Below are 27,205 nucleotides of genomic sequence, written 5' to 3'. Positions count from 1 at the left end.
GCCCTGTGAATGAGCTGAGGCGAGGCCGCCAGCCGGGTGCCCCCCTCCTTCTCCTCCTCCTCCTCCTCCTTCCCCTTCTCCCCCGCGCACCGCCGGGAGCGCGGCCCTGCCCGCACAGCCGGCGCCGACGCCGCGGCCGGGGGGGTAAGTGGCGCTGCGCAGTGCGGGGCCGGGGCGGGGTGAGGGGGCGGCGGGGCCGGGGCGCTGCGGGGGCCCGTAAACAACCGGGGGCGGCGGAGCGCGGAGCCATCCCCGGCGGCACGGCTGGGAACGGGTCGGGCGGCCGGAGGGAGGGAGGGAGATGGAAGGGGACGGGGACGGGGGGAGCGATCCCGCTGCGATGCCGCTGCTGGAGCCCCCCGCGCAGCCCCTGCATTGCAGGCGCCTGCTGAGGGTGGGGGTGTCCCCGCAGCCCCCCGGGCACGGCGGGCAGTGAGGGAGGATGAGCAGCGGGGTCTGGGCCTGGCTCAGGTAGGAGCAGCAGCTTTCCCTTTCTCCCTGCCCCCCTCCTTTCCTCGCCCAGAGTTCATTTAATAAAGGCTATAAACAGCCTGCTCTCCCATCGCCACCCAAACGCTCGGGGCACGGCACTGACTGGGAAAAAAAAAAAAAAAAAAAAAAAAGATAAAACAACAACACGCATCTATTTATAAAGCACCCCACCCTGGCGAGGGTCGGAGCATCAAGCGCTCCCCAAATAGTGACACTGTGATGCAGCGGGCGGCTTTCTCTCGCCAACGCCTTTCGGGCGTTTAAAGTTTGTGAGAGGTTTCGGTGTCTTTGAAAACAATGTCGTGAGCAAAGGTTGTGCTGACGATCTGTGATCTGTCACATGGTAAAAGTCCGTGGAAGAAAATGCTGTCCTCGGTGAGAAAGTTGTGCGGTGATGTGCTGGGTAATTGGGCTTGTGTGTGAAATGCCAGAGGTTCTGAGCATAGGTCTACCCTTTTTGTTACATTAGATTGTGTTCTAGTAGCTGTGAAACAACAGCTAGAGGTTGACAGTTTCAGGAGAATCGATTTGCAGACTTCTGTTCGATATGTATTTGTATTTATTTGGTACGATTAAAATATTTCTTAGTGTTGCCATGTGGCTGGCAAAATTTTGTGGTTGTAGAACTAATGTTTAGGTTTACAGTAGCACTTGGGAAAAACTAAATTTTTTTGAGCTGTATCTTCTGTCAAATGGGAAAGTGCTGTGCACTGGGGTGGCCTCTGTGGTAACCCTAAAGTTTAAGGTCCTTAAGGTGTTTCATCGAAAGGAAATTTTTATTTTGTTAAGCAGAAGACAGTTTTAGATCGTGAGAGCAGTAGCTGGAAAGAAGGTAGGTGATATGTTTTCCTTAGATTGTGATATTTGGCATCAGAGTAAGCAGAATCAATTTATGAAGTTCTAACTCTTAGTTAGAAGTTCTAACTCTTGTGATTCTAGGAAGTGAATTTCCAAATATGAGCCCTTGTAGCACTTTCCTGAGCTGTTTCAGTGATTAGGTGGCTGAAGCAGGTTTTGTGAAGTACTGGTGGAATTAGGGCTGGATGGCTACTGTTACTCAGGTCCCTGAGTGAATTGCCAAATGACCAAGAATTGTGCAATTTCTTGTCTCATTTCTTTTCTGATGGCTTCCCATCTGTTGCTATTCATAGTTTCTTCTGTGAATAACATCAGAGAAAACGTGGGCCAGGGAAGTTTTGCACTCCACCTATCCCTATCCAATCACAGCGGTGTTCAAAGGGAAGGTGTTAAAGGACAACAGCTTGGATTGGTGCACCAGCATTTGCTGCTCCTAAAGTTTTCACTCCAGGCCTTTCTGGGTCTCCCTTTTGTATATGAGACTGGGCTAAAAGGCTTGCTGATGCATTGTGCCAGATATTAATGTTTTCCTCACTGAGATCTTTGTTAAAATCCTCGGATGAACATGGAGAGAGTTTGTCTGTCCTCTTGCTCTCCTCTGGCATAGCCATGTTCTTCTTGTATACAAGCAAGGCCTAGCTCTGGTTTACAGGTCTAGTCCTCTGCTTGGTGCTTGTCAGCTAAATCTCTCCCCTGGAGGTACAGTAGAAAACTATACCTGTTTTCCAAGTATTTCCTTAACTGTCTCTAGCTATGCTCGGGATACTTTTGTTGGAAGTGAGGAGAGATGGAAATGCCAAATGACTGGCAAAGCTTGCCAGGTCCAAACACGCAGAACTCACTCAGAGCAATTTGAATTAAAGCAGAATACTTAAAAAGTTAGTTTTGTTTTTTATTTTTCTATAAAATTAGGCTGGTTGCTTCTTATCTGGAGTGCAGCTTATACAGTGGAGTTGAGTCATTCTTGCTGAGATAGCATTTTGAGAACTGTCGTTAAAATGCTTAGATATTTAACTCTGGCACAGTATAATTTGCAAACTTATGTAACTGGTATGTTTTTGAATGCAGCTGTCAATAAGAGATCTTACTGCACTTTTCGTTTTTAGTGGAACTAGGGAATCTAAAGCAGCTGATTTTACAAGATGACCTAAATATAAATAATTTAAGAATAGCATATTTCTTACTAAAATGTTGACATTGCTATTGGCTTAATTTTTATGTGTTCAGGTCAATTCTGATGTACAAAACTCTTACGTAATTGGCTCAGCAGAATGGCATTGCAATTAAGTGATGGAATGATGCAGGTTGTGCTAATAAATAAACAAGTTTTAGAATGGGAAGTGCTGGAAAATAACTGTTTTCATTTTACCTCTGCAAACCAGAGACATTTTAAAGACTTGGATATAATAGTAATGTTTGAAGTCGAGACAATAGTGGTTTATCATCGTTAAACCTGAGCCAAACTGCAGTTGTTCTTACTATAACATGTGGACCTTTCTAAGTTTTGCTCCTCTTTTCTCATAAATCATACTTGACTTTTAGTTTTTTATTTTTAAAAATTGATGTATCATCTGTTTCTTTCTAAATGACACAACGTTTAGTATCATTTGTTCTTTTGGAAATTAATCTCTTCTTGGATAATACTTGATTTCTGAACTCTTACTGATCTCTGTAGTTTTATTCACATGATCCAAATTTTAGTTTAGAATACTAGAATAAGAAATAAACTTCTGTAACATTTACACATGCTTAACTACAGTCCTCTTCATTGAATGAATGGCAAATGCAAAGTATCAAGTCTGCGTATACAATATGTAATCCCTGAAAAAATGACAGTGTTCTTAGGATATTTAGAAGATCCAGGGAATGTGCATAAATGTACATTTTATATGCATTCCATTTATCAGCAGTAAAAAATATTTTTAAGGGAGGATTCATACATTTGAGCCATGATGTGGTGCAGATCACAGTGGAGATAACGTTTTCTACTTGGAGCTTCTTTATGTTGGTCTCTGTCTGTGAAGGAACAATTTAGCATTTAATAAAGTTTAATATTTCTAGAGTAAATCACTTGACTCTTAAGACTGGGAAGAATGTTTAGGCCAAAGGAATTGTAATCAGAGCAGGAGGAGAAAGCAAGGGTGATACCATGGGGGTGAATAGGCTGGTTCCTGGGTAGAGGCAGTAACCACTGGGTGTTACTGGTGTTAAGCTACTGCTGCAAGGTCTGCTTTTCTGTATTTGTGTGCTGAACTCTGGTCTGTGTTAAACCACATACTGAGTTACAGATTTCTGTCAAGTTGCTATCTTTTTTCTTATTTATTTTGTTTGTGTTTAAACACAAATACCGGTACAATTCACTAATGGATATTTCAGCTGCCTGTTGGAGTCTACAGAACAGAGTGTGTTTATAAATACATGAAACAGTTGCTCAGGTTTTTTTAACAGCTCTTCTCGATAGGTGTTTATATGTGACTAAAATAACAGGATAAAAACTTCTTTCACTGACAGACAGTTCCTATGAAGTACACTTCTACTGTTTAGGGTGTAAACTTTATAGCAGTATATATCTATATGTATCAAAAGAGCATCTAAGAGTGCTACGAAGGAAAAAGCAAAACTGGCTACCCATGTTTCAATATTGAAACGTAGAGAAATGCAGTTTACAGAGAGAGGAAAAAGTACATTAGCCTCTTCATTGTTAACAGGCTAGTTCTCAAAAGTAAGAATATTTTAGTAGATAAAAAGGTCTCTAAACTCTTCTAAGATAACAATTTATAAACCCAACAAACTCAAGTGTAACATGACTTGTATTTTGATAGCTGCAGTTTAAATAAAGCAAAGCCCTTCAGTGTGCTTGTGGTGGTACACCACGTGCAGCTGAATTATGTGGGACTACTCAGATCTGTGATGTTGCTCTCATCTTCAGTGCCTTGCTGGATTGTGACCTAGAGAATGAAATGTGCTCTCATGTTTGGGTCTCAGCTGTAACTTGAAGGATTCTCTGTATCTATGTGTGCAATTCATTTTTGCTGCCAACTGTCCTTGTCATGTGAAATTCGAAAGGTAGCCGGTATTCTTCTTGACCATATATCTTAGCTATTTGTTCATTATGTGGTATTTTTTCCTTAGAAATGCTCCAAAATGCAGTAGCCACTAGAACTGTGCAAACTGCCTGAGCTCTTTGTATTTGGAGATGAGTTTAAGGAATTCTCCAGCTGTTAAGTAAAACCCAGTCTTTGGAAAGGAGTGCACAGTGTGGAAAAATGTGGGCGGTTAAGCAGCTAGCATTAAATTGTAGGAAAATTTAATGAAGAAAGAATCAGTTGCTGTCAGTAAATAATTTTCTAGTTCCCTCAGACAATTACAGTAAGTATTTGGGCAGACCCTTGTTAAAAATCAGCCGCTGCTGTTCTCTGTAAAAAAAACATTCTGAGGCTGCAGAGCAAGGCCCTGTAAGCTTAGGAAATGCTGGCAATAGCACTGCTTTGATGTTTGAAGAACAGATTAATTCAATAATGTCCTCATTAAGTGACCAGAATGTTTAGAGCTGTCATGAACTCTGGTTTGGAGTGAGAGGAGCACCTTTGTTTATCATGGGCAAATCACCTCTCTGCTGATAGTGATAGAAGTGAACTTGGCAATCAGTGTGCCCTCAGAGGAAAGCCTTCACTCCTGAAAACTTCTGTCTGCATAAAAAGCTAAGAACAAGGGCTGTTTTTGGCAATGGTTTCTTTTTTATATTTTTACGTAGTCTTGAGTGAAAAATCTGTTTTATTGCAGCAGTCATCCTCTGTCCTTGTTCCTTTAATGAGATAGGAATGCTGGGGACGTGAGGGCAAAATAGCTTTGTAAATAAAAGCTCTGTGTGTGTACAAATGAGCAAATTCCAGCTTTTCCTAAGCTTTGAGGATTTAACTTCCAGGTCTTAATGTGCTTCTGGCATAGTTTTGATGTAATTTCCTTGCAAGCAAAGCCAGGTTCCAGCTGTAACTTCAAAACATTTCCTATTTTATTGCCATTTTATTCCTGTGTGTAGTCATCAGGTTTCAAGTCTCTCCTGTATGCTGCTTTTCCTATATCCTCACTAGAATAGTGTTAATGTTGCTGAGATTAGAACCCTGCAAATGTTTTCATGTGAAGTGAAGGGTCTGGGAAATTGCTTGTGTATTATTTCATAATATTGAGTGCTTGACTAAACAGGAAGTTTTGGGGCCTCCATGCAAACATCATTTTCTAATTATTGGGCACACGCATACTGGTTATATTTTCTCAGAGTAGTTTATTTTTATTTTACTCCCAAGCTTTATCTGTATAAACTTTATTTTCACTTGGGTTTCATTCATCCATATTGTTAAAATAAAATTTTCATAAGACAAACCCTAAACAGTTGGCTGGTGCTTCTTGTTGAAGTTAAGAAGATCTTAAATTTGAAAGCTTTAAATAATTAGTTTTTAAAAGGAGCAGTGACACTGATGAGCAACTAGAAACACAGAGAGGAGAAATTGAGGAGCAGATACAGGAATAATTCCATGTGTTCAATTTTCTTGAACTATTTAGGACTGTGTTAACGAAAATGTTAAGATGTTTGTGGTGAGGTTATCAGTGAAACCACACAACAGAGGGATGATGGGGTTCTGTAAGAATTTCTACACATTGCCCCAGGCAACAAACAGTATCAACTGCAAAAAAATGCCAGTTTCCTGAACTGAGGGTGACTGTGTGAATATAATTTTTTCCTCATATTTCAGGAATAGTTCAGTTAATAGAGTTTCTCTTTTGTTGATTTTTAAATTATTGTTATTTGAGCCTGCCTTTGTTTTTGGAGTCTCAGTGAATAATCCCATTGGGACATTTTTCCTTGGAGCATCTTTTTCCTAGTTTATTTTAACACTTAGCTAAAACACCGACAAAGGCAAATTGGCAGTAGCTTGAATTCAGGTGCATTTGAACAACCAGAACAGTCATGGACAAAACCCATTCTGGTCTAGAGGCTCTTTACCCAATATCTTCACTCTTTTGGGTAGGGGCAGGGTGGGCTAGGACTCCCCAGTTGTCTTGATTTTTCTAAATAGCTTTAGTTGAACTTGACAAAAAAAAAAAAGTAACTTTTTGTTTGGTTAGGTTTGTTTTTTTCCTATTACACAGAAATGGCAGTGGAATTATGTGAGCCTTCCTCTAAAAAAAACATTCCTCTGTGAATCTTTAACTTTTTTTGTGGCAGGTATTATTTGATTGGTAAAACTGATAGTGAGCAAAGATACTGAGGCTTCAAGCTGTAAATAAGAGATCAAAAAAAATAAATTTAGAGAAAAGGATTTTAGCTGTTCTTTGAGTAATTTGATATGTTCAGATTCTTCATTAAATTCTTGCACTCTGAGTGGCTTGTACTCAAGTAGGAATTTTCAGTTAGGCCCACAATGTTTAGGAGTTGGGAAATGATTTGCTATGATGAGAAATGACAGTGGCAGAGCACTTGTGGCATTACAAATACTGGAAAAATTTGTAATTCAACTTACTATAGCTCCATTCTTCTGGGTTGTCTCTTTCTGTTTCCTTTTCACCCATGTTTTCTTTGTGGCGAAACTGTTGCTGTGTGGAGTTCTGTTGGAATGGCTGTGTAGCACTTCTGTCATGAGCAGCTCGGTTGGAATCCTTAAATTCACTTGTTTGCCTTGCTCTTTCAAAACATTTGAATCTTACTGCGTCTCATTGATATAGAAACTGAAGCAAGGCCTTTCTTTCTCCCAAATTCTGTCTACTCAGACTGCAGCTTCCTTGGATCTTCCAGTTCTTTTTTTTCTGTTGCTTCAATGGGGCTCTGAATTTTGGCTGGAGCATGCAGGAATTTCTGCACTGTTAACAAAGCAGTTTTCTAAGCTTTTTGTCTAAAATGGGTGCCTTTTGTTTATCTTCCAACACTTCTAAGTAAGAAATCTTTGGAAAATGAAGTATAACCAGAAAGGTGCTGAACTCAGCAGCAGCATGGGCATGTTTTCTGCTTATTAATGCTTTCAAACAAGGACCTTGGCGTTTTCTTTCTCATACTCTTCAGACAGCAGCACATGAATTTATGCAGAGCTACCTCATTGATTTTCATAGTTCTTGTTAGTGCCATTTTGGTTGTCTACATAGTTTTTCATCGTGATTGGGCTGCTCATACTTTGATGCTGCTGTGGTTTTTTCTCTTATGCCTTCCCACTTCTAATTTGTAGTACAGATATTTAGAAAGAAGCAAGAATTCTGCCTGGGCCAAGAAATACTCAATCATGTTCTGAGGGTGCCAGTCATGTTAGGATCCTGATGAGTGACTGGCAGTCATGGATGCAAATTTTATCTCCTCTCAGAATCAGTGTAGTGATTTTTCATTCCCAGCAGTGCTCTTGGTGATTCTGGAAAGAGCTTAGTTTCTTCCATAATTGACCAGATTGCAAAATTAACTCCGTAAAGAATTCTTGAAACGGCATCACCATCTTTCAACCTTCTGAAGGAACAACTTGTTAGAGGTGAATTATCTATTTCAATGTCCAGGGCTTCCTGTTGCAAAAATCAGATTACACATGTCTCTGCTGGGGAGTGTTTGAACCTCAGCCAAAATACACTCATATTGAGAAGCTTCTCATTTAACCTTGGAACAGGTTTAGCTGTCTGCAGGAAAGGTAGGTAGGAGCAGAAAATAATGTTTTAAGAAGAAGCTGAAACATGTTGTTGGAGGGAGGGTGTTAACTTAGAAATGGTTACCTTCTGTGTTCCAGAAGGCTTTAATAATCCTCTCCTAAATCCTACCTGCCCTGCCATACACACCACGTGGGATAAAATATTTTGCTGCTTAGTACAGGGAGGTATTTGGAAATGCTGTCAGCTCCTAGCAAGGAGAAGGGATTTTAAGCAGAAGTTGTGTTTAAAAAAAAAACTCTCCAAACAACTTACCTCAGTGAAATGGCAGTGCATGTGGACCAGCTATTCAGAGGTCAGAGCTCATAGGTATTTGTATCAGAAGTGCAGTGATTTGGTATTTTCTGCTGTGCTGTGAAGTTGTAATAGCCATCACTGTTGCATATTAATTACTGGGAGGGAGGGTAGTTGGGAGAATTTGGAACAGTTCATACTTTCCTTCACACACACACAAAGTTATTAACTTGCTTCCTCTGTTGTTTTGTTTTTTGTTTTTTGGTTTTCTTTTTATTCAATCTGCCACAAGCCATACCTCCTACATCTGTCCTAAACCTAAAGTTCTTAATATTATTAGAAATTTTCATACCCATATGGCAAGTTTATGTTCTTCCTTTTGCAGTTGTCTTACTGAAGTAGAACACAGGCTACAATTGCACCCCCAAGAAACAAATGTTCCGGTGGGAAATGGTGGGTTAGTCTGTGTTTATTGAAATAGCCCCAGTTCTGTATTTTATTTCATTTACTTCTTTTACATAAACAGTTCATGTCTCCTAGCTGCCATGTATTCCTGTGTCTGAAAGTACACATTCAGAAACATCAACTGTAACTTTTTGGTGTTTTATTGATGTTTCGAACTGTGAGTGCCAGAGCTCAGTCATATAGCCTCCAACAGTTTTTAAATAGTTTCATTGGCAAGAAGCTTTTTCATGACTTCATTCAGCCCATGACTGTGGTGTAATTATGTCTCCTCATCTGCGTGTTCTGTTTTATTTTAGTCATTCTTCCTATCCCTGGGATGTTCTTTGACATGTTGTTTGTTAAAATTAATTGATTTGGGGCATCCAGTATGTACTGTCAGTTTTTCATTCAGGAGGCTGTAACTTCTGAAAATGTTTCCACGTTTGCACAATTACATGCTGTCTGCTCCTGCATCCAGCCTGCTTAAGGCAGAGGGAGAAGTACTGTGGATCAGGCTGGAGCTGAAGTGAACAAATGCCCTTTTTCTTGTCAGTAGAAGTCTGTATAATTTGGTGACTTGCTCTGTGTCCTTTAGTTCAACTGAAGGTTGTAATCTTTCTCTGTGGTCCTCATTACAACACACAGGGTGTTAGTGTCACTGAGAGAATTGTTCCAGGAGATTGGAGTGTGGGGGTATTTTTCAGCTTAGTTAGAACAAGTGCCCGTGACTTCAGTGTGGTTCATGTAAGCAGCTTATCCTAGTGGAAGGAATACAACTTGAACATTGTTTAAAAAGGATTATTAATTTACATATTGTTCAAGTGAAAGTTTCAAATGGGGATGATTTGTTTTCTTGGACAAAACAATCAAATCTTTGTCCAAATTCCTTGGAAAAATAAATTTGTATTTCTGTAGGGGTATGCAGAGTTGCATTAACTGTCCTTTGTGAACAGTTTAGGTCTTATCTTCATTTGAACCTTCAGGCAAATGAACAAGCAAATAGCAAACCAGTAAAATTTATTTTCCTGTGTAGCAGAAAGCATTACAGTTGTGCTGCCTGGATAGCACAATTTGAGGAACAAATGAAGGGGCAAAGAGATTTCATGCATTCCAGTGATGTATCTGTGGTTGTCCGTGGCTGTCCATGGCCTAGTATACTAATTACCTTCCTTTTTCTTCGCCACTCTGTTCTCCAGTTGCATCTACTTTCAAGGAGTTTAGCTGCTGACTCTTTGGCATGCTCCATTCATTATTTCAGTTTTCTTTCTAATGCTGCAGTCCTTTGAATTTTGGTACTCTTGTGTTTTATCCAAGACCTTGTTATTTATGTTGATTTTTCTAAGCTGTGTACAGTATTGTTATTTTCTGTCTGAAAACTGCAGCTTGAGTTTCTGTGCACTTGCTGGTGAGGCTGTCCTTCAGTTTGACCTCCACAAAATCAGCACTTCTGAAATTGTGGTTAAAATGCACTTGTAGCTGCAGAGATGCACCCCCTGCACATTCATTTCTGTTCACAGGGGTCCATTTTCACATGTAGTTTTGTTCAGAAGCCTCTGTTCTTCAGAGCCAAAATCCAGAAACTTTCACTGCAGAAAGCTCTTCTCTTTATGGACTTAAAACTAATGGAAGTCACTGATTTGAAAATGGTGATCCAAGAATCATCTTAGATTAAAATTGAAGCTTGCTTGGCTGATGGCTATGCAGTTGTAGCATCAGATGATGTGTGAGAGCCACAATTTATGAAGAATGTCGCACCTCTGACTTTTTTACAAAGCACCACCCTTAGATACTGTTCAGAATGGTCCTTCTTTAAGGAAAAAAAAATGTGGTGTATGTTTGCCACTAAACTTCATTATTAAAGTGCCTTTTCTTTTACTTTGCCTTTAATAGGAAGAGGCAGAATGCCTGTCTCCTTCAGTACATATGTGCATCATTCAAGCATCCCAAAAGCTCAGAACTCCAGAGCAGAGGACTGGTTCTGTCTCCTGTCATGAGACTGCAGTTTTCTGACATGATTGTAGAAATGTGTGACTGGGTTAAGAAAGTAAAATGATTTGGAGAATAAAGATCATTTTATGAGAGCTTCTCATAAGAAATATGGCTAAAGACATGAAGAGAGGTTGAGTTAAGGATCTGTGTTCAGGATCTGTTTTATGTATTGCACGCATTGCATGCAGTCTGTTCTGGATCTATGTTTTTACATAACAAAGTCATGCTGTAACTTGGGCACTTGCACTGCTATAGGTTAATTAGATTTGCATACAGAGTTATGTGCTTAACCAAAGGTGTCATTCCAACTCAGTCACTGTAAGTGCACAAAGCACCTCATCAAAGAATGACAAATGTGCTCATAATTTAGGTAGGCACCGGTGTGTGAAAGATGTTTCTGTAGATATGCACTCCAAAACAGGTCTGAAAGGTATTTTTAGTGGGAAGGAGGCATGGCTTTCTTATGTCAGCATTTCTCTCTGTGTGTCCATCCCTTCTTGTAAAACTAGGATTCTTTTTTGTTCATAGCTAAGACTCTTGAAATTCTTCAGGTTTTAACTACACATTAACGATATGGGGGGAGAAGTAGCAGGTAGTCTCCAATTCATCAGAATTCACCAATAGTTCAGTTTTAACTGATTTTTTTTTTCCGAATGACAATCGGAATTCTGGAAAAAACCTAAAGATCTGGCACATTCATCCTATCCACAAGCAAACAGTGCTTTTTTCAAGTGAGGATTTTGAAAACCTGGCCTATTCTCGTGCAGGTTTAGACTGCTATTCTGGTAAAAGTCTGCTTAGCTGGAGTATGGCAGGGCAGACAACTGCGGTCTGGTATTGCAGTTTGCAGAGGGGGATCACGTCCTGTTGTGGGCTGGGGTAATTTCTGAAGGAGTTGTTCCTTGGCCACACTGTGGTTTTCCTTTTGCCAAGCTGTATTCTCATCCATGGTGGGCAACTCTCACCCCTGAAGAGTCCTGGATCAACAACTCACCTACAAAGCTTAGCTTCAAAGACCACCAGCTTTCAGGTTGCCTTTTGGGAAGGGATAAGGCAATTTGGTATTTAAATGGAGAGTGATTTGTTAACATAGAAGGTGTGCTAGCAGTTCTGTAGTTGTTAGAACTTACACAGACTGTCTGTACCTATTTCTAATTTACATGATAAACTACTGAGCAGGACAAACAATTTATAAAGCACAGCTCTGAATGTTGTGTGCATACTAAGGTGAGAGATTAAAAGAGAAATGGCCCTTTTTAGTCCCGATTTCGACAGTGTTTTTGGTCAGTGTTACCGTACCCTGCTCTTAATGTTACAGCAATAATGTAAAATACTTCACAGAAGTATATTTACCAGGGCAGTTTCTGCTTTTTGAACTCTAAATTAAGGTAAAAAAGTTGAATATCTGCATTCTGTTTAATGATCTCCTCAACAAAGAGAACATTCAGTGTTAAACTTTGCTCCTATCACAGAATGAATAAAAAGTGTTATTCAGCAAAATAATTACCCATGTGATTTATAGCAGCATTCTGTAATTATTTTGATCACTCTGACTTCACTAGAGTTGCATGTGAAGATAAAAAAGTCTTAAGTAGTATAGTTTTCCTAGCAACTACAGTAATGTGAACCTTGTGCATGTGCTTGGGACACAAGACACACGGTGCACACTCTGTTTTGTTGGTTAGTTACAGCTTGCTTGGGCATCAATATTTTGTGTTCTCTTGAGAAGAGACAGAACTCCAGAGCAGGGTTTAGGCTGAGGGGAAGCAGAGGTGAATTGCTGCTGCCATCCCCATACAGCTGAAGTATGTGTTTTGTTTTTGTTAGCAAAGCATGTGAGCCAAAGAGTGCATAACCAGTCCCCATGCCTCACATTTGAATCACGGTGGTGGTGAGATCAAATATAAACATTTCTTGACTGTTTAGTTTAACACAGATGTTTCAGAAGGGTTGACGGTGGCTGGAAGAGACAGTGTGAAGAGCTTTGTTAGATATATGGTGTCACTAATGACTGGTGCTGTATTGCAATAAAAGCATGTTATAAAAGCATGATGTAGTCACTTAGAAAACTGGTCAAATATATTCCATGGTCAAGTTAAACATTTCTGAAACTCCTGATGTACTGATTTTTCTGCTAGTGCAGCTGTTAGTTGGGGCCTTAGGTAAAATCTGTTTTTGAGGTTCTTTTCACAGCTAATTTTTGTCCACAGTCTTCAAACATAAAAGCTCATAGTTCTAGAAGTTCCATTACTTTGTATTGTATAACAATGATTTGCAGACTCTTTCATGCTTCCCAAGGCATAATTTGCAAGTATGCAAAATGTGTGACCTATTTTGTACGATTTTTTAATAACGAATGCACAAATAAAGCAATGTGGATTAAAAGGGTGGGTTGGATGGTTAGGGTGTGAAAACCATGAAGATAAACCAGTCAGTTTACACTGCCCTCAAATATAACTCTTATTCTCTTAAGCGTGAATATTCACTGCATCACATCCCAAGGAGGAGAGAGTGGGCAGTGTATAGGTCTGGCTTGAATCTTGGTTCACACAAGAATATACAATACATGTGATTTTACTTCCAAACAGATTTCCTCAGTCTTGTCAGGGGTGGTTGTCTTTCAGTGAAGCATGAATACATGAGGGTTTTAAGTAAATCAGCAACACAGACATCTGAGAAGCTGCTGCGTAATTTAACCGAAAATCTAAGGATGAGCTTTCACAAGATGGCTGAGCCAAACTAATGGCTTGCTGCTGCCTAAAGGGACAGCTGCTCTGTTCCTTCCCAGTCCTGCTGCTAGTTTATCCAGTGTTGCTTTTTCCTTTATGCAGACTCTGGCATCCTCTTGGTCATTCTTATAATTTATCTGTTTAAAAAAAAACAAATAACAACCAAACCCAAAAAACCCTGAAAAAAGAAAAACTAATCAGTTTGCTTTCATTTTCCCCATCACTACCAGAAAAGCAATGTTAGCAGGAATTTGTGGCCAGCAGGTAGGGATCTAGGGAATGCCAGTGTCCTGGAAACACTAAACTCTTTCATGGCTCAGTAGTTGCAGGGAACAGCCATTCAGATGTATGCCAGTTAACAAGTCCTCTTTGATACTGGTTTTCATACATAGTTCTATTGGAGGCTTTTGTCAGAACCATGAATGACAGTGAACATAAATTTTTCAAGTAAAACAGCTGAAAATACAAAAATATGAAAAGTGCAGTTCAGCTAGTAGTAGCGTCCTTATTTAAATTAGATGAAAGCAATGCAAATTTGACTGGAGACAGAGAAAAATCAGCTTTATAGCTGTGTATTTTGGGCATCTTAACATTACTTGTACCATTATTGAATATCTTCCAACAGGATTTTTAAACAAGACACTTAAGAAATATCTTAATAGTCCTTTCTTTTTTTTCCTTTGTAGAACTGAAGGAAGGTCACTATGGGAGCATTTTTAGACAAGCCAAAGATGGAGAAGCATAACGCCCAGGGGCAGGGGAATGGGCTGCGTTACGGTCTGAGCAGCATGCAGGGCTGGCGTGTGGAAATGGAGGATGCACACACGGCTGTGATTGGTTTGCCAAATGGACTGGATGGATGGTCGTTCTTTGCTGTCTATGATGGGCACGCTGGATCCCAGGTTGCCAAGTACTGCTGTGAGCATTTATTAGATCACATCACGAGCAACCAGGATTTTAAAGGGCCAGATGGGCCACCATCTGTGGAAAGTGTAAAGAGCGGCATCAGAACAGGTTTTCTGCAGATTGATGAACACATGAGAGTCATCTCTGAGAAGAAGCATGGCGCAGACAGAAGTGGGTCAACAGCTGTGGGTGTCATGATTTCTCCCCAACACACATACTTCATCAACTGTGGAGACTCGAGAGGTTTGCTCTGTCGAAACAGGAAGGTTCACTTCTTCACACAGGATCACAAACCAAGTAACCCGCTGGAGAAGGAGCGTATACAGAATGCAGGTGGCTCCGTAATGATTCAGCGTGTGAATGGCTCCCTTGCTGTTTCAAGGGCACTTGGGGACTTTGATTACAAATGTGTCCATGGGAAAGGTCCTACAGAACAGCTGGTCTCACCCGAGCCTGAAGTTTATGAAATTGAGAGATCAGAAGAAGATGATCAGTTCATCATCCTGGCTTGCGATGGTATCTGGGATGTTATGGGAAATGAAGAGCTGTGTGACTTTGTAAGATCCAGACTTGAAGTCACTGATGACCTTGAGAAAGTTTGCAATGAGATAGTTGACACCTGCTTGTACAAGGTAGCCAGACTTGAGAGAAGGAGTTTACTGTGCTTTCACTATTAGAAGTTTATGAACAAGCTAATAATAACTTTGCTTCCAGTCTATAAATATTCAATGGTTTATGGTAACGTGACTTTGACAGTGATGACCATGTTCCTACAAAAATGGTGATAGAGGGGGAACGAACACACAACAGAAACAACGTTTTTCTGGGTGGTTTTGGTTAATTAAGAGGTTGTAATCATGTACAGAGACACTGTGATCAGTGGAAAACTAGAAGCTAATGGGAATTTATGGGCAAGCTAAAGACAATAACTTCTCTTTTCTCTTTCATAATGTACATTACAAAATCTTAACTCTTAAGACTTAATTAGGCTAGAGAGTATATTTCCCCTTCTTAATCTTCCCCTGCTTTCTTGGGCACATAGTATTAACATTACTGTCATATTTACATCAAGATTAAGTGCAGATCAATGAACCTTGACTTCATATTTTGAAGACCTGGCTTCCTAAGTTAGTTTTTATTTTGGTTTAATTACTATATTTCTTATTCACTGTTGTGTGATACAGCTCTGAAGCCAGCTCAGGTACATGGACACTATTTGGTTTAACAAAACTATGTAACTTTGTGTGCATTAACTTCTACTCTGTATTAATAAGTTGCAGTGTGATGCAGTTACTGAGTTTCATAGCTTAATACTTATTTTGTGAAGGCAAACTGGAAGTCATAGAGAAAAAAGCCGACTTTTTTCTAAAGAAACAGGACAACATCCCTGCTCTTCCCACATGGCTAACAGGATCATTGTTTCCCATCTAGAAAATTGTAATTGCTTTCCAATACCTTGGCAGATTGATAATGGTTATGTTTTTGTTTACTATTTTTCTTTGGCAATCCTAAAAGCAAATACCAGGAACAGAGCAGAGACTTGTGGATGCTGTAAGCTTTGCAGGAGCCAACTGTCAGCACCTCACCATACCCATATACTGCTGTTTTGCACACTGGCTTGTTCTTGATCTCACTGACATCAGTGGAATTAATTAGTGTTAAAAGTTAAGCCTGTGGATGCATGTTTGTAGGCCAAAGCATAGGGGTATTGAAAGTAAACCAGTTACTTTGCATATGCAGAATGTGTTTATATTTTTAAATATTCAAGTATTGGGTTTCCTTTATTTGGAGTTTTGAATGTAAACCTTTTTTTTGTAAGATCTGGGTACCTTATAGCTGGTTTTCTAACAAATTCTTTCATTTGCAACTTTTCTTGTTTTAATTGAAAAGGAGAAGAAAAAGCCTAATAGATGTGATTTTTACTGGAAGCACTCTCTGAATTTAGCACCTTTCTGATTAGTGCTTTTGAGCAGTAATGGTTTTGTTCACTCATTCAGCTGTTTTCCCAAAATGATTGGCTGGTGCTTAAAACCAGATGGAACACTTTGTATTTATACATCACTCATTACTAATGTCACTTTTAGATGACAATGGGGTGTCTGTAACTGGCTTCATGTAGTCTTCAGACCATAAAAGAGGGAAAAACAATGACTGAAGAGTTGTACGAAATGAATGGGCCTGGAATTCTCTAAGGGGTACAGGGAGATTAATTCGCTTGATAATATTAATCCATAATAGTGAAAGTTGGATTATGATACCATATGATTTGTGAATTTCTGTATTTAAAATGCTTTGATGTGTGTTTAGCCTGGTGTGTATACATTTCTCAAATCATTTTTTCTTTTCCACCAGGGAAGTCGAGACAACATGAGTGTGATATTGATCTGTTTTCCGAATGCACCAAAGGTATCACCAGAGGCGGTGAAAAGAGAGGCAGAGTTGGACAAGTACCTGGAAAGCAGAGTAGAAGGTGGATCATTTAAAAAAAAATAAGTAACTTTGTTTCTAAACAGACCCCTGGCCCCCTTCCCCTTCCAACAATTAAACCCTTAACACATACAGGCTTTTTAATAGACCTTCAAGTGCCGTTGGCCATCCTGTGTACCTCTGAAAAAGGCACTCATATGTGTCCTGAAAAAGTTCTGCTATGAAAGTACAGCAGCCTGTAGCCCTGAAAATTATTCAGGATGGCAGAGAATTCATTTATGCACAGTGTTCTTCCTGAATCTGTTGACAGCACTAACTTCAGGCCAGTGAATCCTGGTTCCTGTTACATGGAGTTAAAGAAAATAATCAGATATCTTACAAAGTGTCTGTGAAGATGGTAATTTGAGTGCCATTTATAGTTAAGTACAAATCAGTTAGCTGTAATATTTTATTATCCATTAATAGTAGGGTTACAGCTTGATTACTATAATCTTTAAGCACTTGCTTACATATTTACTTAATTTGAAAGTACGTCAGAAATTTGTCAAAGCTTATCTTTAAGCATTCATGACAAACAAAAGTGGGAACTCATCTTACTCCAATAGTAACTTAAATTTTTCTTTAAATTTGTATTTTCAGGAGTTCTTAAACTTTAAATTGAAACTGCCAAGTCTGGGGCTTTTTGAATAACATAAAAATTATGTTTAAAATCAATTAGATTCAAATAATTTCTGATTAAAACTGCATTTATAGTGCCTTTTGATATTTAAAACCAACTACATCTTGGAGTTTGTTTCTGAAATCTAAGACATGCTGTATGCATTATTTGCATAGGTTAAGTCTATTTTTGAAGTGGACTCCTCTATATGTTACAAGTCTAGTTACGTGTGTGTATACTCCCAAGAATCCTTAATAGCACAGGGCACGATAGGCAGAGTTCTCCACAGCTATGGTGGCAGTGATTAGTAAGTTAGAGGAGTACATTATGCACTTTTTTCCTCTTTAACTTGCATGATGGTAACACAGTGCAGCTCCAGAAATTCACAGAGAACTTGCCTGCATGGAAATTTTGGGCTGAGATAAATCCATGTGCAATTTTTAAAGCACTTACAACCTGTGTAGGTGCTCCTGCAGAAAGTACCACGTTTTTCAAAGACCTCGCTTGCCAGGTCTCAGCAAACTGCATCTGTTCTGCTCCTGAAGAAAGGGCCAGGCAGACATTTGTGTGTTTTAATCTCCACACTTGCCTGCAAGGAGAGGTTGGTGCACAGTCAGTGCTGGGTGAATCTCCCTGAGAGCGTGGCAGGAATATCCCGGTGCAGTCACACTGCGGGAGGGAAGTGCCAGCAGAGCAGGGAGCAGCTTTGCACCAGGCGTGTGAGGAGCTCGCTGTGTGTGCCCACCCACAGATTTGGGGAAGAACAAGAGTGCTGAACATTCACACATTGATTCACAGCGTGGTAATTCTCCTATCTGGGCAAGTACTGCCTTCTTATCTTAGATTTTGTGTCTGAGCTCAGGCAAACCCGTGACCTAGAATATAAAAATATGATGAAGCCAAGACTGCATCTTCAGCTGGCCTCATCGTATCCCAGGAATAATTACAGTGAGGAAAGCTGGCATTTTTGTACAGGTGCTTCATTTTGTAAAGGAACAGCCTAAACACTGGACCTGCATGTGGTTATGGTACATACAAGGAATTTGGCTGCTGGTACTTTGCATTTATACAAATAGGAAATTTGCAGGAATGATCAAAGTGTGATAATTGCATAGAGGCAGAGGGATTCTGTATGTAGTTATAAAGCACTTTAATACTAATTTAATGGGATGATATCTGAATGACTTGAGAAAATATATTGTACTTCCTCTCAAGGTCTTTGCTTAATTTTTAGAGTTATCCTCAATCTTTTCTCTGTTATTGCACAAAAATATTATTTGAATTAATGAATATTTAGTAAACACTACTCAACCCAGCAGTGATTTGTATCAGCTGTTTGCAGAATTTGGCCTTTTAGGACTTATGCATGAGGAAAGTTGAAAGGCCTGAACTAAGGCAGAATTTCAAGTACAGGAGTTGATAACTTTATATTTAATATGTAATTAATTTCTGTGCCATTGCATTGTTTTTGAAGTAATTGGATAATGCCTTAGTAAGGTAGGACTGCTGCAGCATCTGAAACTTTATACACTACAGTGAATAATCTTGCTCCTAGGATACTATAAGAGTGGCAGTGCTTAACTTTAAAAGCCCAATTTTTGGCTGAAGGAACTAAAAATATAAAGAGTACTTTTAGAATGATCTTACTAATCTGTAGTATCAATTTAAATTAAAAATTAATTCAACTGGAAACTTGGTCAAAATGCATATAACATATTTTTATGCACATCACTTACTCAGTGAAGTCCAACAGGTAATGAGAGTCGATCCTTTCTAATGTGCATTTTTTTTCTGGTTGTATTTTTATCCCCTTGGCCCAGAATTTGCATTTATACTATTAAAAACTAGTGCAAATTTTACGACTGAATATAGGATTTAATAATGATGGTCAACTTGAATAAGGAGAGATGATTCAGATATTAAAAAATGTAGAAACTTTTCTACTTACTATGTCACTTAAGACACTCCTGATGTGTTTGTGGTCCAGATTTGTAGCTGCAACAAATAATGGAAAAAGCAGCAAGTGTGGAGAAACATCCTTGTGCCATTACTTGCAATAAATCAATGTTACTCCTAAAGTATCATGTGAACATGGTAGAAGTAATCAGTCATTCCAAAATGTGTTACTATTATTTGCACTAATATGTGTTATCAATGTGTTAACTCTAAAATGAAACTTGTCTAAGCCTTTTTTTCTGTTCTCATTTTTTTTTACATAAAACCATTCGTAATAGATAGTCCCTGCAATATTTATACCTATGTAGAGATAAATAATTTTAAGTTAGCTGTTATATGTTCCTTCCCTAATTTTCACATAAACAAAGTTCTGGCTTTTTCTTAAACTTTGTACGGAATTCCCATTTTTGAATCCTATTTTAGGGTTGTAAGTACATTTTTCCAGTACTTGATGCCATGAAAATGTGTAGAAGGTTTAAAAGTAAATTAAAGACTGGGGGGAGGGTTGAAGGTGCATTGAAACAAGATAATTCCAATAAATTAAACACAGCTAGCAGACCGACTCCATTTGTTGTGTCTTCAGTGTTCATTCAGTCTGTATCTATAGTTTTATCAAAATATAAATGTATTCATTTAGTGGAGACTGTATGTTAAATGTACTACAGTTACAGGTTGTGAAACTGTGTAGTATAGGTCAACTATAAATTCCTTATTTTTGTACAGCAGAACTTTAGAACTAGCACAATGTAGCATATTCTAGATGTTCAAAATTGCACAATAAAGGAACTTGGCAAACCAAATCTGAGATCTTGGCTTCTTATTCAGATTTAAGATTCATAGATTATTTCTTTGCTAAATGTAAGATGGTAAAATGAACTTTGGCTGTAGATTTTGAGGAAATGGCAAGTTTTTGAGGTGTCTCTGGTGTGCGGTGTCATGTATTTAAAATTTAGATTCTGAAGTAAACAGCTTAAAGCTTTGTGCTGCAGAGTTTGGTGCTGGTTGAGGACTAGGCAGTGGTTCCACTATACCTTGCAAATAATTTACACAGCCTGACTGCAAAACAGAGCTGATGGTTTTTCTAAACACACACAGCCCTGAAAACCCATTGCATATACAAAACGTAATTCACAATTGTTTTTTAGGTTTTGTTTTGTTTTGACTAAAAAGGACTGGATTACATGTTGGTTTTAAAAGCTTTCAATGTGCCTTATCTCACAAATTATAAAATGGAAACTTGGTATGTTCTTCTGGAATTTAGGGCAAAATCTGAATGCTTGAGTATTTTTCAAGAGTGGTGTTGATGAATTCCAACTACTTTCAAACTGTGCAAATGCTTTATTACATGAAGAATAGTATGTATGTACATACATGCATGTATAGATGTGCACGTATGTGCACATTATTAATGCATGTTGCAGTATTCACTTGATGAAAAGCACCAGGTCTTAACAATTCACATGTTTTACAATTTCTAAGAGCTCATGTTTACAGAGAAATGAATAAGATGCATTTTTAAAAAGTTCTTGTTCTTTAAATTTCATAAAATCCCTATTTAAGGACTGACTCTTCAGGGCTGGTATGGTCTGGAATGTCTTGAATTCAAATAAATTTGTGTGCTTTGGACTTGAGGAGAAAAGTGAAAAAACAACAAAACAAACCAACCAGGCCTAAGAATAAAGTTAAAGAATTAATGTCTTGACAAATGTGGCTGTGGCTACAATGGAGATTCTCTTCACCCAGAAGCTGGAGTGGATCACTTTAAGTTTCTGCCCTGAATTTAAGTATCTCCTGAGTTGAGGATGAAACTGTTAATTAGATGTGATGTCCCTGGCTTTTAATTTATGTGTAATAGTTCTTAAAATTTGCATGTTGCTGTAATGCAGTGAAATACAAGTATTGGTTAATACACATACAGCCATGGGAATTACTTCTGACCTGTCTAACCTCGTATTTCTTGAAAATTATATGTTTTCTCTGATGTCAATAATATTTTAACTTGTGTTGCAGTGATAAAGCTGATGTTAATATCTGCCCCATGCCTTGGGCATATCGTGGGAAGATATTACATCTTCTGTCTAATGTATAGTAGGAAAGCCATTAAAGATTTTTTTTCCCCCACTGTTACTAGGTAGCTGTGTATTTCTAAAACCAAGTCAGCATGTGAACAGCAGTAAATCTGTGTCAAATCTGTTACAGGTTTTTACTTATGGAACCAAAGTTAACAATTACCATGTTGAGTACGGTCTGTCGCTTTAATTTTTTTCTCTTTTTTTTTTTTTAATGTTAAGCTGCCTTTTTATAAAACTTGAGTGTTTCAATCTTTTGAAGTTAAATTTGGACTGCACTTACAAAAAAAGTACTTCTGATTCCCAGAGATCATAAAGAAGCAGGGTGAAGGAGTGCCAGACTTAGTCCACGTGATGCGTACATTAGCAACTGAGAGCATCCCAAACCTCCCGCCGGGGGGGGAGTTGGCAAGCAAGTGAGTTCACATCAGTGTACATGTGGGGTTTGATTTAAATCACATTGGAACTGCAAGGCCACTCTTAAAAGTTGGGGGGCAGGGAGGGAGGAAGGGCACAGGACAAAAGGTGATGATCTGTTCTCCAGTTTTTATTACTCAGTTGTTCTGGATGAAAAGGACAAGCCTAAGAATGGAGTTGACTATGAATCATTGCAAAAATGAAATGTCAAACTGTAGTTTTGGGAAGGATTGAGGGGTTTTTAAGGGTGGCCTGAGTGTTTGATTTTGTAATTAACTGGGGTTTCTGGGGGATGTTACATTTGAACATGTGAAAATAATGCTCTGACTTTAATTACTTGGGTTGAAGTGTTATACACTTCAACAAGAAATGCTATGCATAAAATATTTTGCTTGGCAGCTTTCTTTTCTTGTCTGTAGCCATGTTGTAATTGCTTAAAAATTTGCTTTTGTTCCTCTCTGCTTATGACAAATGTGAAAGCAAGATAGAAATCTATCAAAAAGGAAAAGTGGGAAGTTTAAATTTGTAGCTTTATATAGCTGACTTTGTCCTTGAAGTGTTCAGTGGCGATGCTTTGTGGTTTCTCAAATATTAAGTCTTTAAAGAAGCAATGTGTTCAGCTTGTTTTCACCCCAAACCAAGTGCTTTTTGATTCAAAAGATTCTTCATGAGCCTGTGTTAAAATGGATCGGGCACATATGATACAGAGTATTTTTGACCTTTCAGAGTATGATTTTTGTATTGTTACACCAAAACATCAGGACTTCAGGCATGTAATTGAATAAATTATAAATTAATAAATTGAATAAATTATAGAGTGATAACTGTAAAGATGGCTTCTAGAAAACAATATTGTTCCTATAGGAACTGTTTGACTAGGAGAAGAAGAGATGGCAATTTAAAGTATAATAGCATCTATTTAGGATGAGCTGCTGTAGTATTGAAGTATGAGTGAGTCAGTTACTCATGAAATGCAGCACACAAATTGATTTTTCTTAATCTCCTTTGGCTGGAAGTAGCATCATGGCTGTGAATAAATGCTGAAGTGATGTGACTTCAGCTGGATTTTGTGTCTCAGTGATGCTAATTTGAATAGGGACTTAGAGAAATATTGATTTAATTGGATGCTTATGTAACTTAAAGCAGTATTGCCAATTTGGAAGGAAAATAATGCTTTCCAAGAAACCTGCCTTTATTTAGAATCAAAGATACCTATTTCTTGAAAGATATGGGAAACTTTCCAATCCATATATATAATGTACCTTGTGCGTAATTGCTTGATTTTATTGCTTTAAATCCAACTTCTTCTTTCATGCCCTATAACCATTCACTATGATGTTTACACATGGTTGTTCCTGACTCTTCAGCATTGCAGGATGATTACAAAGCTTGTCATCTGCTTTTTTTCTTCTCTTGCACTCCTTTGTGGTTGTTCTGCGTGCATTCATCAGCAGTTTAAAGGTTGCTCTTTGAAGTTTGTTTTGTATCACAATCTGCTACTTCATCTTACTTGATTCTGCAGAAGGGGATCCAAAAGAAAGTTACATTTAAAAGTCCAATATGTAATTTCTGTTTTTTACTTCCCTCTTTCCTTCTTGTTCTCCCTTGAAAGTTGTTCCCTTATGTACTGGAAAAGGCATAGGCAGCTTCTTCCTTCATATTCGCTTGTGTTTTGTTTTTTGGGCTTTTTTTAAATACCTGTTTTCAAAGGGTTTTTTGACTCTCAGTTTTTCACCCTATGTTAAAAGAAATGAATAAAAATCATGCTGCTCATTTGCATGTTGATTGCAAATGTATTCATATCTTATCAATCTATTCCTTATCAATTTTCTATGACTATTAGAAAAGTCAAGAATCCCAGAGATGAAGGTTAATTTCAAGCTATCTTAAATATGCTAAGCAGGGGCCTTTTTAAAAGGAGGTAACTGTCAAAATGCTTGAATAATTTTTTTTTTTTTTTTACCAGACAAAATGTATCTAATTCTGAAGATACAATACACAAACCTGCAAATTTGATTTGTTGTTGTTTGGGTTTTTTTGAGAAAAAATTGTAGGAGAGTGTTTGTCATGTCATTGTAGAAGAGTATTGTTCTAGATCTATTTTTTTTCATGTTTGCACATGGGAAGTACGTTTTAGGACATAACACAAACAAAATATACTTCAGAATGTAATTTTTTTATGTCCAGAAAATAACACAACACTGTTCCCCTATGGAAGTAATACATAATACATGCCGTAATACATGAGGCAATATTGCAGTGGTTTTTGGGCACAAATGACCAGGATATTCAATGTCCACTGAGGTTTCTGCTGCCCTTTTTCAAAGTGAAGATCTGATTGTCAGGTTCTGCCCTTCTCCTGCTGAACTCTGAGGGATATTCAGCCTTGTTTATCTTGAGCCTAAAGGTTTTTAATTATATGGACTCTTTAAGGACACTTAGTGCTAGCTTGCAGTAAAAATGGTTCTGTGAATTTGGAGTCTTCTAAAGTTTGCATTAAAATTAAAACTGGGAATTTGACTTGGGGAAAAAAAAAGAAAAATACTTAAAATCTTGTGGATTTTTTGTTGTTTTTTTTTTTTTTTTTTCCTCTAGACGGAGTGTGATTGAAGCTGTGTATAACAGACTGAACCCCTACAGGAATGATGATGCTGTAAGTATCTTTTCTCCTACATTCTCTTTCTCCCCACCCCGATTATTTGAGCTGTTTTGTAAAGAAAGATATTGCAAATTCCTGTTAAAGACCTCTTCCCCCAAGAAAGGAATAACACTGTCGTGCTTTTTGGACTGTGTTTTTTAATTGTTTTCTGCTGCCTTCTGCTGATCATCAGCTCAAAACTCCTGTAGGGTTGATTCATTTGTCCTCTGGAATTTCATTCTTTCAGTCCTGCTTGGGTTTCCAAGTGCTGCCAAATGGTGGAAAGAGTCATGGGGGGGTCTCTTTTCCCCCTTCTTTATAGGAGACAATTTTTCCTAAATATCAAGAAGAAAAATGCTATATCTAAAGGTTAAATGGATGTGTTAAGAATATATTAGTTTACCAAATGGACTGTGTAAACACTTCTATTCTTAAGCATAGAGCATTTTACAGCAAGCAAACACTTTGGGTTCTTATATGTCAGTGCTGAGAGAGACATAAATCCACTGTCAGGATGGGGGGAAATAAAACCAAGCAGTGAACATGAGCATGATTCCAGTGGCAGTTTGATCACCAGAAACAGCATTCTGTCACTGAAAATGCAGTAACTCGTGGAGCAGTTAAACTGATCCTTTAACTATCAGCAGAAATTACTTCCATGCTTGGATGTGATAGAAGTGAAATGCAGCCAGACATAAAGATTGTGCGTTGGCCTTACAACCGTGCACTAGTTTTATTTGGCAGCCTTCGTTCTATTTTTATCCTGAAAGAGGATGCTTTATCTTGATATACATTCTGTAGTATGTTGCTGTTCTACAGACCTGCAGTACACAAATTTTTTGATCATGTTGGCAACTGGGATACAGAAATTTGCATATGGAATAGTTGGCAAGGAGCGCCTGCATTTTTACTCATGCTTTTATTCTTCATTCTTGAAACAACTATTTTGCTCTTTCATGTAATTGCTCTCCTTTGCTACTTCTGGTCTTGAAGGAAAAGCTGGAGGTGGTACTTTTGCAAAGGGCAATTTCAGTTGGTGTTTTTTTTTTAACTACACCTCCATGCCAACTGTTCCTCTCTGGTTTGCAATGGATTCTGTGTGCAAGTTTGAATGAAGGGTGCAGAACTTCAGTGCTAAGAAATTATCATGTGTGGCATTGCTAGAGACTTAATTAGCCTCTTTCCTCTCCAAGGAGTCACTAAGGCAGTGCTCTTGAAGAGAAGTAATATTTCTACCTCCTGCAGCCTCAGTAATGACAGGGAGGTGTAGCTGTGGAAGCACCAGGATGAGCTGTTGTAAAAGCCCATCCTGCCCCTTAATTGCTTAGGGAGAAGGAGCAGATGATGCTGAAACCAAAGGTGGTGCACAGGAACAGTTTGTTCTGACTCCTATGCTGCTGATTCAGCTGTTACTTCAGCTGCAGAGCTGTGGCCCCTCTTGCTCGTGGTTAACCTGTGAGCCCACCTGATGAGGCTGGTAGAGAAAGCTGAATACAGAGCAGTCTAAACAAGCAGTCTGACACAAACCAAATGGATTAAGCACTTGGTAAAATTAAATACTGGTTAAACCAGGATTTGGTTAAACATTTGTCAGGCTTGTGGTAGTTATACAAAATCTGCTGTTGCCTGTGGGCCTAAATTGAATTAATTTTTGGGACACTCAGGTATTGGATACGCTGAAAGACCCAAGTAATGTGACCATACAATTATGATTTGAAGCACAGCATGCTTCTCCTTCCAATATTTTTTTTTTATATACATTTATTTTTTTCCCCTTGCAGTTTTATTACCATCCAAAATTACGATTTCCTTCAGTTACCTAAACTACACTTCTGTAACCTTAAATTAAAAGTGTTAAAATAGCTCTGAGTTATAACAGGGTGTCAGCTGATGTCTGTATCTTCCCATGCAAGGAGGGAGGGCTGGAAACACAAAAGATGTTAATGGTGGTAACACATCCTGCTCTTTTTTTTGCACCTGTGAGCTGAGTGGAGCCATTTTGTATTACTTCCAACTACTCAGGAAATGGCTAGAAAGGCTCTGGAAATGCTTTTGAGTAACATTTCTAGGATCTTATTTTCAGGATTGATGAAAAACTCGGTCGTATTTTGAAATTTCTTGATTCTGATGTTTTGTTAATTAAGAATATTAATAATTTTGGTAATTAAGAATATTAAAAATAAGGGTTTAGATACTTTTAAAAAGCTGTTTCTAAAAGGGGAAAGAAAAGAGACTCCTGAAATGATTTAAGTCTTTACCCTTTTCAGTCTGGATTATCCAGAAACTGCCGCAAGGATGGGCACTCCAGACTTTAAAGGGTTCCTTCTTTTTTCTTTAAGGATTCTGCCTCAACTGATGATATGTGGTAAAACTGCTCATCTAGCTGTGGAGTTCACGTTTCATCCTGCAAATGAAAGTGCAGCCCAACCTCAGTGACCCTTCTTAACATCCATCCTCAACCTTAATTAAAGAAGGGAATATGATGTGTTGGTGAGAGTGACTACAGCAGTACAACATCTAGCCCAGGAACTGATCTTTTTTGTAAAACAGACTTCTGTAAACGTGATTTCAAACCATAAATTCATGTTGTAAATCAGACTCCAGCAATTTATGTTGTATGATTTTGTTTTTGTAAAGTGCAATTGTCTTTGTACAAATGCTCATATTTAATTATGAACCGCTTTAAATCACTATAAAGGTTAGAAGAAATGTT

General features: G+C 38.4%; 1 protein-coding gene across 3 annotated transcripts; it reads left to right on the top strand.

The window, feature by feature from the left end:
- On the top strand, nt 1–27,205 carry PPM1A (protein phosphatase, Mg2+/Mn2+ dependent 1A). Of its 3 annotated transcripts, none has more exons than XM_030275173.4 (6): nt 1–144; nt 14,108–14,959; nt 16,680–16,797; nt 21,745–21,853; nt 24,450–24,507; nt 26,832–27,205. In XM_030275173.4, the coding sequence occupies exons 2-6, from the start codon at nt 14,126–14,128 to the stop codon at nt 26,859–26,861; spliced, it is 1,149 nt and encodes a 382-aa protein (XP_030131033.1). In that variant the 5' UTR covers nt 1–144; nt 14,108–14,125; the 3' UTR covers nt 26,862–27,205. The 3 variants fall into 3 exon arrangements, with proteins under 3 accessions (XP_030131033.1, XP_030131032.1, XP_030131034.1); XM_030275172.4 differs by having other exon boundaries at nt 26,760–26,888; XM_030275174.4 differs by lacking the exon at nt 21,745–21,853.

This window comes from Taeniopygia guttata, chromosome 5 (genome assembly GCF_048771995.1).
Source record: "Taeniopygia guttata chromosome 5, bTaeGut7.mat, whole genome shotgun sequence".
Lineage (NCBI taxonomy): Eukaryota > Metazoa > Chordata > Aves > Passeriformes > Estrildidae > Taeniopygia > Taeniopygia guttata.
This window is presented reverse-complemented; position numbering and strand designations above follow the sequence as displayed.

Coding starts and splice junctions, on each gene's coding strand:
- PPM1A (XM_030275172.4), top strand. CDS start 14,126: ATGGGAGCATTTTTAGACAAGCCAAAGATGGAGAAGCATAACGCCCAG. Junction 14,960..16,679: donor TTGACACCTGCTTGTACAAG/GTAGCCAGACTT, acceptor CTTTTCCACCAG/GGAAGTCGAGACAACATGAG. Junction 24,508..26,759: donor CCTACAGGAATGATGATGCT/GTAAGTATCTTT, acceptor TACCCTTTTCAG/TCTGGATTATCCAGAAACTG.